Source organism: Onychostruthus taczanowskii, unplaced genomic scaffold (assembly GCF_017590055.1).
Source record: "Onychostruthus taczanowskii isolate IOZ18803 unplaced genomic scaffold, ASM1759005v1 scaffold32, whole genome shotgun sequence".
NCBI lineage: Eukaryota > Metazoa > Chordata > Aves > Passeriformes > Passeridae > Onychostruthus > Onychostruthus taczanowskii.
Window position 1 is genome coordinate 903,962 of NW_024500572.1, and position 18,311 is coordinate 922,272.

Here is an 18,311-nt window from a genome sequence, read left to right on the forward strand (position 1 = left end):
AGCTGTGCTGCAGGGGTTGGGGTCCAGAACAGGACTGGCCTGCCCTGGGAGCCTCAGAGCAGCTGGCACCTGCTCCAGGGCTGCCTCCCTCCTGCTGCCCCAAACTGAGCCTGCTCTGGGCCCTGTGCTCGGGGCTGTTCAAACACAATAACAGTGTCTGACTATTTTTCTAGGAAGAACCCAAGAGAAACCCAAAGCTAATCACATTTCCATCATTAAAGTGCTCTGCTGGCTCTCAGCTGGAGCCTGCCAAGTCACTGGAGTCTCTGCACAAGATTCTGGTAGGTTTTCCTTTCCCCTTCCCAGGAATGATGCTTCTTCACGTAGTCTTTGGCCCTGGTTACAATTTCCTTTTCCATAATGGGGTCGTTCATTAAACTCTTGGACAGCGCAACAAACTCCTAAAAAAGATGAAAAAAAGAATCAGTTCCAATTTCTTTGAAAAGGTCCTGATGATAGTGCAATAGCTGGTACCTGTCCAACTGTGAGCCACTGGATGAAGCTGTCCTAAGGAATTTCTCAAGGTCAAATACCATACTTTATTTATAAAAATGACCAATAAATAATAAAATTATTATTTTACACAGTCCACCAACTAAGACAATAAAAATCAAAGACAATTCACATTTAATGACACAAAAATGGCCTGCCTGCCCAGTGGTTGGAAAGCCAGGCTGGTTATAAATGAATTGTCTGTTCTGCACGGAGGACAACTGGCATCAGATGCTTGATCTCAGCTCAGCTAAACTTTCACCTCATTGCTGCTGCACCTTCAGAATTTTATGGTAAAACTAAAAAACACAAACCCAGTGTGAGATAGGAGCAGGCATGCAGCACCTGGGCAGGTACAGATAGAGCAGGGTTAGCTCAACAAGCACCAAAAACCCCCCACATATTCCCTTTAACTTCACTGGGCAAAATACCAGAGCTCCAAGATCACAACTGTCCTCTGCCTGCTCCTCTGCCTCTCATTTGCTTCTGGGCAAGAGAAATTGTGAGCTTCAAACACGTGAAAGGAGATCTGATGTCTGAGCTAATCTGTTCTGAGCAGCTGCTCTCATTTTCCATCCAGAGACAGCTTCCAGTGCTTCAGCTGGATTACAGATGTGCTCAGATGTGTGCAGAGCAGGGCCTTGGTTCAGCTCAGGAAAGCACACAGCTCTGGTGTCAGTGGGAAATTCAGATAATGTATTACCACACAACTGGTAGTGCAGCTCAGTGCAGGGGGACAGGGCACAGAGGGGATGGGAGGAGGAGATCCATTATTTACATTATTTACAGTCTGTCAGCTGAGAACAGAGTTCATATCAACGTCAGGATAAGGAGACAACTGTCCTTGAAAATCTAAGCACACAGAGTGTCTGAACTCCTCCACAGCTGTAAGATCTTTGGTTGAACTTTGGGGTTTTTGGATGAGCTTTGCTGCTCAGTGCACAATGCACAAGGCAGTGTGAGACCTGGGCCACAGTGATGGGGAAATCACTGAACAGGGCACCAGCACTGCTTGGGCTGTTCCTGCAGGACAATCAGCAGGAAAATCCAACAGCCAGAGCCACAGAGCACTGCTGTGCAAAGGTTTGTGGCCAGGTGAGAGAATAAGGAGATTTTCATGCACACAAGTGAGCAGTGACCTCTCACTGTACACCAGAGCAGGGCTGAGCCCTGGAGGAGCCAGGGGCTGTGTCCAGCCTCTCCCACCCACAGCTCCTGGGGCTTCAGCTGGGATTTCAGCCCTTCCCTGGCACTTCCCAGGCTCTGTCAGAGCTGACCCAGCTCCACAGGGAAGGTGGGAAAGGCTCACCTGAGTCCTGCTGCTGCCTTCATCCAATTGCCTGGAAAATCACAGTAATAAATACTGTTCACACTGAACCACATCCCCAACTTTAATTTTATGCTCCTGTGGAGGATTTTATTTAAAGTAATGTTTAAAAGTAATTTATGTAAATTACCTACGAGCAGAAGCAGCAATGTAACATTTCTTGACAGGTAGTCCTATTAGCATTCTTTTAAATTGTGGATACGGAGGACAAAAACTTGGAAACATGTAAATGATAGAAGAAATGAGATCCTTACTCACAGTTACAATACTCAGGGCTGAGGATAATTTCAGGAAAAAATGCCAAACTGAGTCCAAAGCATAAAATTTGAGAAAATGGAGGAGAGAGAAGAAGCAAATGGAAAAATACCAGGAGGTGGTGAGCAAGGACTGCTCAGCTGCATCCTCCTCCTCCTCCTCCTCCTCCTCCTCCAGTGTGACCCCCCAAGCACCTGCAATCCCCAGAGCCAATGGGAAAATTCATCTGGGTTTGCCTCGTACCTCGAGCAGCTGCCTGGCTCTGGGTGCTCAGCTCCAGACAGCACAGTTCATCTCTCAGGTGTCTCCCCTGACCACAGGTGAGTGGATTTCAGCTGTGGTTTGTGCCAAGGCTGCCCTTGCAGCATGCAGACATCCAGAACTGAGCTCCTGCAGGAAATGCAGCATTCCACTTTGCTCTTCCAGAAGCCTGTGGTGTGTAAAGTAACTGCAGGGAAGTACCACATCTGCAGCAGCTGTATCTGTGACATTTGCACAAATATTTATGCTCTCCCTTATTTTGTTGTAGCTGCAGTTTTGGTGAGAGGGGTCAAATTCCCAAATTGCCTTTCAGTTATAGAAGCTAAGGGCATGACTTCAGCAGCCCAGGTGAAGGAGGTGATCTCTGTGCCAGCTGACTACTTGGGGCAAATCCTTCCAACAAACCTTTATTCCCACCCAGGAGGGGATATGATATAGATATATTTAAATATATATATATATGAAATATATATATTAATATATAATAATATATAATATATTTTTTATATATATATAAAAATATATCTGTGCAGGTGGCAGCAGAACACAGTGCAAGGCTCAGCTGTGAGTCACAACCCAGAGAAATGGGGCCAAACCATCTCCTGTACACCCAGAAGCACTCTCACACCTGCCCTTTCCATGGAAGTGCTCCACCACAAAGCCACCTGCCTTTTTCAACAGCAACATCCATAATACACTTTTCTCCTGCTAAATTGACCAGTCATCCCTAAAGAAAATGTCAACTCCTCTGTGTAGTACCTAAAATAAATCCTGTGTAATATTTTGCAGAGACACAGGAACACAGGTATCCAGGAGATAAAGCTGGAAAATGAGGGCACTGAGGAAAAAAGGATGAAGGATTCCTCAATTACCACGAGAGCTGCACCGGTGCCACAGCTCACACATAATGAAAATAAGATGCATGGTTAATGCATCATTTATATAACGAAAATAAGACTGCAGTTAAAGCAGTTCAGAGCAGCTTCAGCAGACAGAAGGAGGGGATTCTCAAGCAGCAGCCCTGGCCCCAGCTGTGCAGGCAGTGCTGCCCTGGGTTTGCTCTGGGCTAGGGGCACAGCTCTGGAGCCCTGGGCTGCTGCCAGCCCTCCAAACCCTCACAGGGGCTGCCCAGCTCAGCTCCATCCACCTCTGTCCCTTCCTAGTGCCTTTATTGGCCTCCTTCTCTTTGTTTAGGTCCTTCTGTGAGCTCTTACAGACATGGAAGATATAGAATTCTGAAGCCCAGCCTGCTGAATAACTTTTTGTGCCTTCCCTTTTAACACAGCTTTGCATTATTTATTGCCCCGTTTTATCTCTTACTTTTTTTTTACTTCAGGTCCCATTAACTCGGTGTCAAATATTCCATAAACTTGCAAATTCAAGCAGCAGCAGGATCAGCCCATGATTTAAGAGTGATGTGCACAGAAATGTGCACAAATGATGGAGTGTCAGGGACAAAACGTTCCGGGGCTTTCCCTCCAGATTAACTCTTTCCATCTGGGTGCTGGCTCCATGACTGGCAGGGCTTTTGCTATTTCCAGCCAAATGCAAATGGTTAAGGATGCCTACAACGAGACACAACATTTCCTGCTTTCCTGGAAGCCACAAAAGCTCACTTCCAGCAAGAAGAAAGCAAGCAGCACTCCCCATTTAAAACAATTCTCACTGCGTAATGCTCAATTAATATCCCTCTAATTTGCTTTCAAAAGAGAGCAGGCACAACTGCTCCTACCCAAGGTACTGCAAAGCTTTCCCTGCTCAGATCAGAAACAACTGAAAATAAGCAATACTTTCTGTCCTGGGCTGTGACCCAGCCTGTGTCCTCACAACCAGACAGGATCCACCAAACTCAGCAAGGAAAATTCCTTTTCTAATCCACCAGACTTTCCTCAGCTTTGGTGGTCCAGATTCTTCCAGCCAGACAGACTTGACAGATTCTCCCAAGCACCTAGACAAAATTCTGATCTTTTTTGTAGATTAAAGACATTTTCCTCACTAACTTGATGCATTTGAGGGCACACCAAAAAAGATACTTAAGGTGTCAAAGTAGTCAAAGTAAAAAAATCCCAAAAAATTACTTAGCAGAACATTTTCCAGTCCCAGCTCACTCAGACCAATCTTCTGAGGTCACAATCTAAGTGCCATGGGCACTGTCCCTTGTCCCAACAATTAAAATGTCTTCAAACTTAATTGCATTTATTTGATCTAATGTGACTCTCAACCTCTGGCAGACTGTGTGCAGTGGCTTAAAACTGTATTTGACATGGTTTGGGGAGCTAAGGAACACGAGTAAAGGGTCACTTTATCTCCAAACCCCTGAGTGCTGAGGTTGGCATCCTGAGCTCCTCTGCATGAAGAAAGTTCAGCAGCCCTGCAGTGGGATTAGGGCATTCCCCTGCAAACAAGGCTTTTCCTGACCATTCCCAGCCTCTGACAGTTCACACCTCGTGTGACAGCAATAAATCATGAAGGGGCTTTCACTGCCTGAGCTGCAGGTGCTGCTTTGCAGAAACGGGGATGTCACCTTCCCTCCTCTGGGTGCTGCACAAACTTGGCTGATTCCACTACAAAACGTCTCACCTGCAAGCTCACAGGTAAATGGTGCTGCAGTCCTCACCCCAAAGAGATTCTGAGCTAGAAAAACAGCAAAAAGGAGCAGCAGCAGGATGGGGTTCAGATCTCTGCATGGCACAGCGCAGGGAAGGCAGCTCAGGCTAGAAGGGGTTCACAGAAAGTGAAATGACAGTGGTCTGGACATCCTGGCAGCCTGGGACTCCTGCCCTGCTCTCAGAGGCTCCTGCAGTCCTCAGCCCTTTGCCCAGTAAGACGCTGCAGCCAGGGGCTCCTGGCAGCCTGGGACTCCTGCCCTGCTCTCAGAGGGTCCTGCAGTCCTCAGCCCTTTGCCCAGAGTCCTGAGGGCACTGGGGGAAATGTGAGCCCCTGGCTGCAGCGTCTTACTGGATCTCAGGTCCCAAATAAAATCCCACCCCTGGAAGGAAGGGGTGCCTGGAGACCACAGGAGAGGCTCCTGCAGGGATGTGTGATGAGACTGGGCCTGGTTTAATCATGCATTGGAATGCCAAGGCTGAGGAAACAGCAGAATGCACCAGCACTGACACCAGAGAGCTCTCCCTGTTCAATAGGCTTGTGTGTCCTGCAAGTTTTGGAGGAGCTGGAAGGCAGTGAGATTTTTATTCAGGGAATACATGTACAAAAGTTATCAAAGAAATATTTGGGGTTTTTTAGATACCACTGGAAAAACTGAATATTCCAGGAACAAACAGAACCATACTTGAATTGGAAGGGTTTTTCTATTAAAATCTTCTTCAAAACCAAGCAAGAGGATTCACCTTCCAGAAACACAACTTGATAGGATTAATCACACAGTCACACAGTCCACAAAGTAAATAATCACATAATGCATTAATCACACAGTCCACAAAGTAAATAAATAAGATACGTTCTCTACTTTGCAAAATTATCAAATGGTGCATCCCAGGATGCTTTTTTGAGTTGGATAAAACTCTGAGGGAATCTTTTTCTGAGACCATTTTCCATGGCTATCCCAGTACGCTTTTTTAATCTTGAGTTGGATAAAACTCTGAGGGAATCTTTTTCTGAGACCATTTTCCATGGCATACAGGGATATGTAACAGCAAAGCCCTAATGCAGGAAAATATGCTGAAATGAACATTTCCAGCATTTAAATATGGGTAGTGTTCCCTCTCTTCCCACTCTTATTTAACTTCCCTGAGACTTCGTCCTAACACTTCGCTTAATTTTATCATTAATTTCTCTGAGTGAGCAATATCTTGCCTCTAAAAATACTTTACATTAGCACTGACTGCAGAAATGACAGCAAACGTGTCACCTGAGACTCCAGGCTCGTTCTCCTGCCGAGCTCCAGCTTGTCTGACACAAATTCCTGTTGCAGGAATTTGTGAACAAGGGAAATGTGAGCACCCCGAGCATCTCTGCAGGGTTTGGGTATGGAACCTCCAAAGCAACAAGTGGGAGCTCATGGAAAGCTTCACAAGGCTGACACCTAGTACGAGCTGCCTGAACTGCAGAGGGGAGCAGAGCCGGCTGCAGGAGGGGACCCCGGGACCCCAGGGACCCCAGGGACCCCGCAGAGCCAGGCCTGGGGCACAAAGGGCACCCGGGGGTGGCTGGGTTTCTTACCTGGGGGGTTGAAAAGAGCAGCCCTGTTTCCTTGTGCTTTATTATTGCTGCGTTCCCAGGAATGTTCCTTGCCAGCACTGGAATTTCTAAGTCCATTGCCTAGAGGAATACAGAAAAAGGAAAGAGTTTCTAAGGATTTGTGGATTTTGAGGTGCTAACAATGACGATTTTAATAAGAAAAGCAGAAACGACCCCAACTTCTTTCCCACCTCTCCAGATTTTTAAGTGAAAAATTAAAAATTTTCAGTTTCAGAGCTCTGCCAAGCCCCTTGACAGAACACACTGCAGCCCTGAGGGGTGCAGACCCGGGACCCCCAGCTCTGCTCTCTGCATCTGAGGATTAACCCCTGCTGGTGAACCGGGGAGCCTGGAGATGCACTGACTGTGCCAGCAGAAATACTCACACGTGCAATTATCACCCTGTCGAATAATGAGGAGATTCCCTCCCCCAAATCTGTTTCATGCTGATTCCCTGTCACTCCAGAGTCAGTGCAGTTTTAATTGCTGTCATTACAGTCCTGCATGAGGAGCAATTCTGCTTCAGTCCACACAGCGAGGAAACAAAACTCCAAGGAGAAAACCGTGATTTTTTATATTTTGTACAAAACTGAAGAGACAAATAGCCAGGCTGATGAGGTACAGGAAGGGACTGCTTGGACTTAGCAACATATTTTAATAATTTAAAATAGCCAAGAAAAGCACTGTTTAAATCAGCACTGCAGGTGTATTGGTCTGACCATGGCATTTCCATAGCCCTGGCACAAACATCTGCTTTGCAGCAGTTAGTGCTAAAAATAACAACCCTTAATGACAAAACCTGTTCTGCACTTTGTATCAGAAACCTCCAGATTATCTGGGGTCACTCACACACAGAATGAAGCTCCAGAGCTGGTGATTGATTGAAGCTGAGCACCAAGTTTATATTTAATTTTCTGTCATTTCCAGACTCTAAAGGGAAAGACATTTGTTCTGTGTGACTTGGAGGGCAGGAACTGCTACACAAGAAAATCTTCAGGTCCCAGGTACCAATGAATTATAGCTGCTGAGAGGCAGAACAGATGGCCAAGTGCTTCAGATGCAGGGCTGCCTTGATGCCACTGGCCTCAGCCAAATGGATTGGGCTGTAAATAATTACTGCAAGAAGTGGCTTCAAATTTAATTTAGATACTTAGACAATTTTCAAGCAGTAAAAAGAACCATTTGCATTGTTGAAAATATGTATAATTTACTGACCTAGCTTCCAGGAATAATAGCATCAAGCAACATTTTAGTCCCCTGGCCATCTGTTTTGTTCCATTATTTTGGCTGCAGATGTGTCTTGCTGCTGCTGCAGGAGGATGCAGGCTGCAAACTGAAGCTGTGGATGTTCCCCAACAAGCAATGCAGGGCTGCTAGAGCAAGTGCAGGCTTTATTTACCACTCTGGCTTCTGGACTGTCCCTCATTTCCTTCCTTCTAGCCTATGCATCTTCTTGTTGGCTCTTCAGTTTTATTGCTTTACAACATCCCTTCATCTCTAGTTTTTTTTACTTTTATCATTTGCTCTGGCTGTTATTCCAGGCTGCTGGTGCTGCACATGTTGAGCAAGACTGGATTGTGCCTCACAGCACAGCAGAGTCTGTCCAGCTTCTTTTTCTACAATTTTAAATTGGCTTCTTTCTGGTAAAAGCATAAGAATGTGACAGTTTTTACAGCAGCTGGAATATTCCTGAGAGCACAGAAAAGGGCTGCAGTGGAAGGGTGCTGGAGTCCAAAGCCTGCTGGTAGCAGGAACAGAGGGAACACAGAAACCTTTCAGCAGTGGAGCCTCTCCCACCACTGCACAGCTCCTGAGCTCTCAGAGCAGAGATGCATTTTTAATGTCTGCTCTAATGATTTGTTTTCTCTTCTTCAAATGCCAAACACAAACAGATCAGTTACAGTCAAATCTCAGAGATCTCAGAACCAGCTGACAGAGCAATTAGTGACGGCTCCTGGCTCTTCCAGACCTCCAGGCAGGTGGAACTAGATGGGATTACATATTTATCTCATTTATCTATGATATATTTATCTCACTCTGAAATACTGTTTACAGATTCGTGTCCTTGTTAAACGTTGAACTTTGAGGACAATCAGAGCTGCATTTCCAAACTCCAGCCTGTTTTCTCCAGCCTAGGACTGGAAGATTTTCATGCAGAGTTTTCTGCCTTATTATCTAACAATATAGATAATTATATGGATAACTCAGCAGATGGCCCTTCCTGCTGCTGGCCATCCCAGGAAAGAACTTCTCTGTCCTGGACTGCCACTTCCAGGGAGAGAGGTGTTCCCAGCAGGGTGCTTTGTTAGCATGTCTCAAATGCACTGTGCAGACAAATCCCAAACCCTCTGGAATGTGCACCAAGGCTGCTGTGGCACTTTGGGGTGGACATGCACTGCTGTGCTATTTTGGGGTGGACATGCACTGCTGTGCTATTTTGGGGTGGACATGCACAGCTGCTGTCTCAGCAGCACTGCCCCTCCTCATTCTTGCCACGCTCCCTTGGTCCTTTCTCCCAGATGAGTGGGAGTGCAGCTCATCAGAAACAGAAGGGAGGCTCATTTCTGTTACACAACTGTGTACAAATGGTGTGATGATTTCTGTGGTCACGGTGCACCAACACTCAGCACCCACCAAGCAAGTGAAACAATGAAAGGCATTTACCCAAAGAACTTCCCCTTCAGGTACACTTATTTTTTTTTCTGAGAAAGCACTTGACACTAAGCAGTGCCCTGCTTTGACAGGTATGAAATAAAACTGGTTATTAATTTTCAATACTGATGGCAAAAGGATTAACTGAGCGTGTCATTCATTCATTAATCATTTCAGAATTAAATAACCAAGTACAGCTCTTAGATTGCTTTTTGAAGGGATGTAAAAATAAATGAAAGTCCATTCTAGCAACATTATAAGGAGGTGGGTGTTGAATCAAGCCTAGTGACAACCCCGGGAAATCAGACTGATTTCTGCATCTCAGGTCTGCGCCGTTAATTTAGCAGGGTTGATAAAATTACTTTCTATCCTTTAAAAATAAATAGAGAAAGCATAACAAACTGTCAGTTCAAGGGAAGAAAACCTTAATTGCTGACACTTGAAAAAAGGAATACTTTAAAAGTTTTGCCTTCACTAGCTTTGAAATATGGCCATGAAAGGCTGACAGCCATTTCCAGGGACAGGAGGTGCTCTCGGGTGGAGGGAACCCCCCTGAGCACCCCCAGGGGGTGGCATTACCTCCAGGATGGCAGCAGACATGCCCTCGGAGATGGAGCTGTTCACCAGGGCCAGGCAGCTCCTGAGGGCAGCGTGCAGCTCCTGCTGGGGCAGCTCCTGCAGCACGTGCACCCCGGGGGCCCTGCAGGACACACCAGATGAGCAGCAGGGACAGGGCAGGCAGAGACCCAGAGAGGGCTGGATCCTCCCTGGGACGGGGCTGGAACGGGCACTGGGTGTGCCAGCCCTGGGGGCCGTGGGGTGTCCCACCCTGGCTGTGCCCAGGGCTCAGGGCTGTCCCACCCTGGCTGTGCCCAGGGCATTGGCTGTCCCACCCTGGCTGTGCCCAGTGCTCAGGGCTGTCCCACCCTGGCTGTGCCCAGGGCCATCCATGGGGCTGTCCCACCCTGGCTGTGCCCAGGGCTTGGGGCTGTCCCTGCCCATGGCTGGGAGGGTGGAACTGGGGCATCCTGCAGCCAACCCAAACCCTCCCACGGTTCTGTCACTAATAAATCAGAGTCAATCAGGTGTGATTTAACCCAAACCATCAATGTACTGTCATTCTAGTGTCTGGAATGGCAGGTCTGAGACGTTCCTGCCAAATGATCCCAGCAGCCCTGTCAGCCTCACACAGCTGTGCAGGGACATTCCTTTGGAAATACACAATTCAAAAGGGGCAGAGAGCAGGCTCAACATGAACTTCTTACCTTTTAACTCTGTCCTCAACTTCACTGCTGAAAAGTGGATCCACCTGGGCAGGAGCACACACAGAGCTCAGGGCACTGCAGCTCGTGCTTGAAACCCCCACAGAAATCAACACATTTAGCACATTTTCATCTCAAATATTTTAAATGCTGAGCTTTAAAATCATCCCACAGGTCTGCTACTCAGTTCTGGTGTGACAACCCCATGTGAGTGAGGGCAGGGCAGGGCTGTGCCCAGGGACTGTCCCTGTATTCCCTGGGTAAAAATGGGCCTTGGGGAGCTCAGGAAGCAGCCTGGAGTAAACTGAGGCACTCACATGGATGCTGGGCTCTGGCAGAAAGACCTCTTGGAAATCTAATAACACAAAATTCTAACCCCAGTAAAAAACAAAAACAAAATTCCCAGCCCCAGAAAAAAAACCCACAAAATTCCCAGCCCCAGTAAATAACAAAAACAAAATTCCCAACCCCAGTAAAAAACAAAACCAAAATTCCCAGCTCCAGTAAACAACAAACACAATTCCTAGCCCCAGTAAACAATAAACACAAAATTCCCAATCACAGTAAAAAATAAGCACAAAATTCCCAATCCCAGTAAACAACAAACATAAAATTCCCAATCCCAGTAAAAAACAAGCACAAAATTCCTAATCCCAGTAAATAACAATCACGATTCCCAGCCCCAGGAAAAGATGAAGGCATGCCTCTGTTGCTGAAGTTGTCTAAGCTGGGTGATTAACTCAGTAGGTTTATTTACCAGGCTTTGCTCTGTCTGCTGTTTCCATTTAGCATGATTAAAAGGAATAAACAGAACTTGAAAATCCTTAGCTAGACACAAAGAACAGAGCTCCAAGTGGAGAGGGACAATTTCCTCATTTCCCAGGTTTCTGAGTTTTGGCAGCACCCCTGGGAAAGGAGCCCCCTTCCCTCCCAGCCCAGGTGACCCCAGACCCCAGGGGCTGTGATGGAGCTCTGAGTGCCTACAGCCATGCCAAAAACCCAGAAGGAGCTCTGAGAGGAAGCTGAATGCTTTAAACAAAACTTTAAAATAAAATAAAATAACTTTTTTTTTTAAGTTTCATAAGCTCCTATTCTTGGAATGTGGAGCTGCTGAAAATTAGCTGCTGTTCCAAATTTCATTCTAGACATGAACAAAAGGAAAGCTGCAATGGTGAAAGTTTTACATAACACAGGCCTCAATCCTGCAGCGTTACCTCGAGTGCACCATCTGAGACAAGCATGCACAGAAAACACAGGGAACAGGATATAATCTCAAGGCAGCAAATATATCACCTCATGGGAGTAAAGCAGAAAATAGAGTGGGGGCCTTTGTTCTTTCTCTTCTTAATTAATACACTCGTACTGTACGGGCTTTTAATATTCACAGTAAAAATTACACGCTTCATGGACGGTGGCACTGATTTTCTTAAGATTTTTGTGGTTTGAGAAGCAATGTGAATAAGAGGAGTACAGCTAAATACCAACAGAGCTGAGATGTATTTTTTTCCTTTAGAAATATTTTAGTTCCACGAGAGAAATATGCTCTAAAATGTTTTAAGGAGGTTCAGCCCTTGATCCAGCCTGCACTGCCACTGGGTTATTTCTGGTCTGTAAAGACATTAGCTTGTGAAAAGTGAAGTAAATTTAAAAAGACGACTGAAATGTTTATAAAATCCTCACTGGAGGCAGCAAGTGCATCTTTTGACTCTGAAGTACAGCTTCATTACACCTGCTCCAGATTTGCCTTCCACACCAGTTCACTTCCAAATCATTTTGTGTATTAGCGTGGAAAAAAGCCCAGCTAAAATAAAAATGTAAAACCAGCTTTTAACAATAAAATCCTATGTCCCCAAATTTGCAAGGAATAAAACTGAATGGGAAAAGAGAGAAATTGTTCTTATTTGCCCATTGAGAGTCTATTTGGTTTTTTTTGTAAAGCAAATTGCCTGCAAGTTTTGAGGCTCATGTGGAGATGAATCAGAGATGAGACTGATACAGAGGGAACACATTACCCAGATGAGCCAGGGAAGCTTTTAGCCCCCTTCAAGCAGCAGTGAGAGTTTGTTTCACATGGCACAGCTGCCTCCTCAGGCCTTTGCCCTGCTTGATCCAAGGCTTCAGGCTGCCTCTCCAAGCCCTGTGCTGCAGGATCCACCTGGAGAACATGGATTTCCTCCTCAAAAGCCCTGCCATTACTTTTGTAACTTTAGCACAAAGTTACACGGGCAGCACACAGAAGAATCAGGACAGAGGCAGAACTTTGAGATTATTCTGAGATGGGGATGCATAAGAAACATCAGTTTATCCCAGGTTTTAGTGCTGAGATTCTAAATGGAAAAGGAGCTGGGCTGGGGGTGTGAGCTCAGCTCTGTCCTTGCTTGGTGTCAGAGCTGAACCTCATTTTGCAGCTGCTGGCAGCTGTGAAAGGTGTCTGAGCCCAGCAGTGGCACCCAAGCCCAGATGGGATGGAACAAGGACCCCGTGCTCCAGGGGAACAGGAGGTGACAACAGGGACAACAGCATTAAAATCCTCCTTAGCAATGCCTGTGGAAAAGAGCTCCCCTAGATGGCAACTGCTGCCTTCAACATTGGATAGGCTCCTTTCTTGGTTATTCCTATTGAAATGGGCATTGCTAATGTTTGATTTGCAAGAGGACACATTTAGCAGTGTGTGAGTGTCCAAAACCCCACAGCTGGAACAACAGTGGCCAAGAGTGGGATCCAGGTACTTCGATGATGTTCTGCTCAGATCTCCTCCCTGTGTGGAGTGAGGCAGTGAGGAACAGGGCTGGGCTGCTCAGGGTCTGCTCCTGGCAAAGCCTGGGAGGGGCTGGGAGTGCAGGAGCCCCTCCACTGACAGCCCTGACCTTTGGAACTCTGCCCTCTGAACCCTGGCACAGCTCAGCCCTGGTGGGAGCAGCCTTTGCAGGGGCTGGGGCTTCTCATCTCCAACATGCTGGAACCCAGGACATCCCTCTGGATGCCCTGGATGGCTCAAAGCCCTGGCAGGGGCTCAGAGGCCCTGGTAGGAAGCCAAAGACACCTGGGAATTTGATCTCAACCCATGGAGCAAATTAGCAACTTTGTATGAAGAATTACAGGTCACAAAAGTTTAAGTAGCACAGCAGTAGCAATCACAGGGTGAAGGGAAAAATTTTGGAGCACTGTCCAGGGTGGTTTGGATTCTGCAGATGGGGGTCAGGGGGTCTGAGATGGAGGGATTTGGGCATGCCCTGTCCTCCTTCTTCCTTCTCCCTGGCATCCACGTTCAGGATGGTGTTGGCACTCACAGACTGGTTTGGAGTAAAAAGTCACTGTCTAACACAGGTGACAGGTATTGGAAAGTGACTGCAAACATGGTATAGGTAGTTTTTAGTATAAAAGATACTTCCAGCCCAAGATACAACAGAAATCCTCTGAGCCAGGCTCAGTTTGGAGAGAGCTGAGCCATCTCACACCAGGTAAATGCAAATGTTTAGAAATGAAAATTACAGTAGCAACTTACTGCAGGTCCGATAATGCCCAGATGGACACTGGGATCCTTTCTGTGCCAGTCTGAAACAGAAGAGGAACAACTGTTTTATTAATAAAAATTATCACTTTTTAAATCAGTGTAAATAGCTCCGTGATTAAAGAAGAACTAGACAAATAATCTGTTGCTACTTAAAAGACTGACTGTGCACCAGATTCCATGCTCAGCCTTCACACTGCTCCTCAGAATTCAAATATTAGCATATCTGAAAGTTAGTATTTAGCCTTTCTGCTTCATGCAATCTCTTCTGACTCAAGGGTTATTTAACTAAGCTCAGATATTAATTTTGAATCACTCAAGAGAACAATGCTCTGTATAATGCAGTGATTCTGGCCACTGAGCCAAAATTACTTGAATATTTTCCTGTGTAAAGGAACATGTGGAAGTAACTGCAGCCATTACAATCATTACTCAGTAATAGGCACAAGAGACATCTGCTGCTTTTTGACCCCAGAATATAGCACTGCACTCACTACACACTGCATTTGTTCCTCAGCATCACAAGGCTTCTAGGGTTTTAAAAATCACTTGAACAGTGCAGGCTGAATTTCCAGCTCAAAATGCTTGAACCTTTTACAGACACAAACAGAGCCTGACAAAATATTCCCTTCTGTGACTGAGGAAACTTCAGCCTCGTCTGAGCGCTCAGCCAGAACAATGGGTGGTAAAATTTGTTTGCAGCTTCAATGGCATTAATTAGCACACATGCAAATCAATGTAACAGCCACGGGACAGCAAGATAAAAAAGTTATTTTGAAGTAGATGATCTTTTCTTTTGTCTTCCATCAATATTGCATGTAACAGCAAAACAGTTTTCTCGGCAAGCAAAACCATCAAATATTGCTTTGATTTGAATGCTCTGTCATTCCCAGCAGGATGGAAAAGGCATGGCACAGAAATAATGTGTTGAACAGATCAGTGGTTACATAAGAATTCCTTTTTTCAGATGTAAATATATGATGATGTTTCCTGCAATGAATAAAACAGCTCATGCCCAACTTATCAACATTAGAAGAATGCATTGAGTGACAAACAAGAACATTCAAACAGCCAGAGCTTACCTGAGAAAGCTTCCACTAAATACAGAGGGTCCTTGACTCTCCGGAGCCCACACACCAAGAGGAACAGCTGCACCCTGCCTGTGGCTGCAGGAATGCCTGGGAAATGTTTGCAAAGGTCAGCGAGGCAGCTGCAAACCTGAACACTCCAAACTGCTCCATGAGCGAGCACACACAAAGGTAAAAGCAGCAAAGAGTGGATCATGAGAAATTACCATTATTCCCTGTTTCCTGCTCTGCATCAATCCTAATCCCAATCCTAATCCCAATCCTGGGGATGTACATCATGTCTAGAGCACAGGGTTTGTGCAGAGGCAATGGGCAGGACCTGGAGAAGCTCTGGAGCTGCTCCTGGAGCCCAGAACAGCTTTGGGCCCTGGCAGCTGAGCAGCTCCAGGTGGCTCTCAATGGTTTTATCCTAAAAAGAACTTTGCATCCATCTAATAACTCAGCACCTATTTCCAGATATGAGATTTGGTTAATCAGTGCAGGTCTCAGCTCCTGATCTGACACTTTTTCTAGTTAAAGACCAGGGAATGTCCCAGGGTTCTCAACCCTGCACGCCAGCACTGCTACAGAGCAGATAACTAGAAATGAAATTCTTGCCCAGCATTTATTTTGCACTTACTGCTAAAACACAGATGAAAAATAACTTGGGGGGGGACAAAACCTCAACACGGGAGCTTTTCCCGTGGAAAGCCTCTTGGACAGACAGAGCAGCAGCTCAGGAGGGTGCAGCTTTGGCAGGACAGGGAGGTGTGCTGTGGGACATTGCACTTGGAGCAGGACCAGGACACTCTGGACAGGCTCAGCACGGGATGAGCTCTGCTAAAACATCTGATAACACAGCACAAGTCAAAAGCTGCTGATGAACACCAGTGACAACCTGCAGCAACAAACACTAGAGGGCTCGAAGGGTCCACACTGAACAAAGGAGCCTGGTGTCCCCCAGCTCAGCCCCTGGGGAGCTCCTGGGGACAGCGAGTGGCAGCCCCAGGCAGCTCTGCCAGCTCTCTGGGGACACCAGGGACACCGCGGGGGCCACAGCAGGGCTCTGGCTGCAGGGCACAAATCTGCTTTGAAAATTCAGTCCCGTTCAGGAGCATTGAAATTCCCTGTCACAGGGTTCCTACTGAGTGTTCCATCCAACCTAAACAGCCCTGAGGTGCCAGAAGTGGCTGCAGGGACTTGGTAAATAACACTTTACTGGTCATTGGACCAATAAATCATTTGCAGTTGATAACACCCAAACATTTGGGTTGGAGAAGCCATTCCTCTGGGGCAGTGGCCCTTGGGACTGGGTGGGCACAGACCTGCAGCAGTGCTTTCATTTGTGACAAACTCACACAAACAAACTGCCAAAAAGTGTCACCACAACTCAGACTGCACTGCAGCTACCCCCCAAGGCACAAACACCCATTTTAAATTATGGGCTCAACACTTATTGATGCTGAGCTCTGGCTGTTTAGAAACAAAACTTGGAGTTAGTTTTGTTGGAGCTCTGCAGCTCTGATTTCCCACCTGGTGCTTTCTCCACCCACCAAAAGCCATCTGTCCCTGAAAGCAGCAATTCCAGCACCTCTGTCCTCCCAGGACACTGAGGTGCAAGGGCTGCATCCCACCACAGCCACAGCTGGCTGAAAACTGCCCTTTGAAAAAGACCTTTTTGCTTTTTCCTTCAGCTGAAACAAGACTGCAGCATGTGAATTTTTGCTATCCCCGTGCCTTTTGCAGAGGTAATATTATTAGATATTATCACCTGGTGTGATTGTGAAATGGAAACACATCAGTGTGGCACCCTCAAGTGATTTTCTCTTTTAGTACATTCCATGTACCACTGTCCTGTTTGAATGGCAGGCAAATACCCAAATAACAAAAAATGCTAGAGTCTCTTCCTCCCCATTTCTGCTAGTGCTACAAAAGCAGATTTCCAATAGCACACTGTGCTTCATTAGCTCTTCCCTCATGTATCTTCCTGTTTGCTTGACAAAGAAACACAAAATGGAAGGATTTGTACATCAACCCTGGCAATTAAAAAATAAAATTAAAAAAAGACTGCATGCTTTGTGTTTTCCACCATCCTTGAAGATTCACTCTGCACTGAATGCAAGTCAAGCCCTGGCACTGTAATTAGCATCTCTGTCAGTGCAATAATAATTGTTTGGAGCCAGTCAGAGATGCTGCTGCACACAAACCTGCCAGGCTCTGTCAGGCTGGGCTCTGGTGCCTTTATCTCTGACAAACAGCTGCACTCTGGCCACAGCAGGGCAGGGGAGCAGTGAAATGTCACTGCTGTCCTCTGCAGGTGTCCCCAGGAGCAGGGGCAGTGACACAGGAGCTGCAGGGAGCCTGGGGCTCCCACAGTGCTGCTGGTGGAGGGGCAGAGGGCTGTGTGCTGCTGAATCCTGACAGCTCAGGGGAGCTGCAGGTCAGGGGGCACCCAGCTGCTGGGCACCGAGCCTGGCACCACGGCTGCTGGCGAGGGCATGGCATGGCACTGATCCTCAGGAGTGCTGCTCTCCTGCTGGCTGAGGCAGGGCATGGCCAGGGAAAGCTGTCAGACCTTGCCTTGTCCAGCCAGCCTTCCCCAGCCAGGTGGGCTGCCATGAACAGTGGCACTGCCTTTGGCTTCTGCTGCCCTGCTCTCAGGCCTTCAGTGCAAGGCAGAGGAGGGAATGGGGACATTCCAAGTGGAAAACCTTCAGTGCAAGGCAGAGAGAATGGAGACCATTAAAGTGGAAAACCTTCAATGCAAGGCAGAGAGAATGGGGACATTCCAAGTGGAAAACCTTCAGTGCAAGGCAGAATGAGAGAATGGAGACCATTAAAGGTGGAAAACCTTCAGTGCAAGGCAGAGGAGGGAATGGGGACATTCCAAGTGGAAAACCTTCAGGTGCCAGGCAGAGGAGGGAATGAAGACCATTGTTAAAGGTGGAAAACCTTCAGTGCAAGGCAGAGGAGGGAATGGAGACCATTAAAGGTGGAAAACCTTCAGTGCAAGGCAGAGGAGGGAATGGGGATATTCAAAGTGGAAAACCTTCAGTGCAAGGCAGAGGAGGGAATGGGGACATTCCAAGTGGAAATCAGGAGGGCATTGCCCAGTGCAGCTGCTCACCACAGCAAGTATTTCAGTGTGAGCACAGCAGCAGGGAACCATCCAGGCAGGAAAAAGCCCTCTACCTCCACCAGCCCAGCCAAGGCCACCACTCACCTCCAGACCCCTCCAGGCACCCCAAGCCACCCCTGCCCTGGGCAGCTGTGCCACTCCTGAC

The 18,311-nt window shown here is 46.9% G+C and overlaps 1 protein-coding gene across 1 annotated transcript in view; it reads right to left on the reverse strand.

Moving 5' to 3' along the window:
• Positions 1-254: 254 nt before the first annotated feature.
• The window catches only part of GLT1D1 (glycosyltransferase 1 domain containing 1), a 41,526-nt gene continuing 23,469 nt past the window's right edge, over positions 255-18,311 (reverse strand). Inside the window, exons 7-12 of the mRNA XM_041410292.1 lie at positions 15,043-15,138; positions 13,955-14,004; positions 10,453-10,496; positions 9,767-9,887; positions 6,518-6,616; positions 255-401 (exon numbers count right to left, since the gene is read on the reverse strand). Coding sequence (XP_041266226.1) covers positions 255-401; positions 6,518-6,616; positions 9,767-9,887; positions 10,453-10,496; positions 13,955-14,004; positions 15,043-15,138 — 557 coding nt within the window. The remainder of the gene's footprint in view (positions 402-6,517; positions 6,617-9,766; positions 9,888-10,452; positions 10,497-13,954; positions 14,005-15,042; positions 15,139-18,311) is intronic.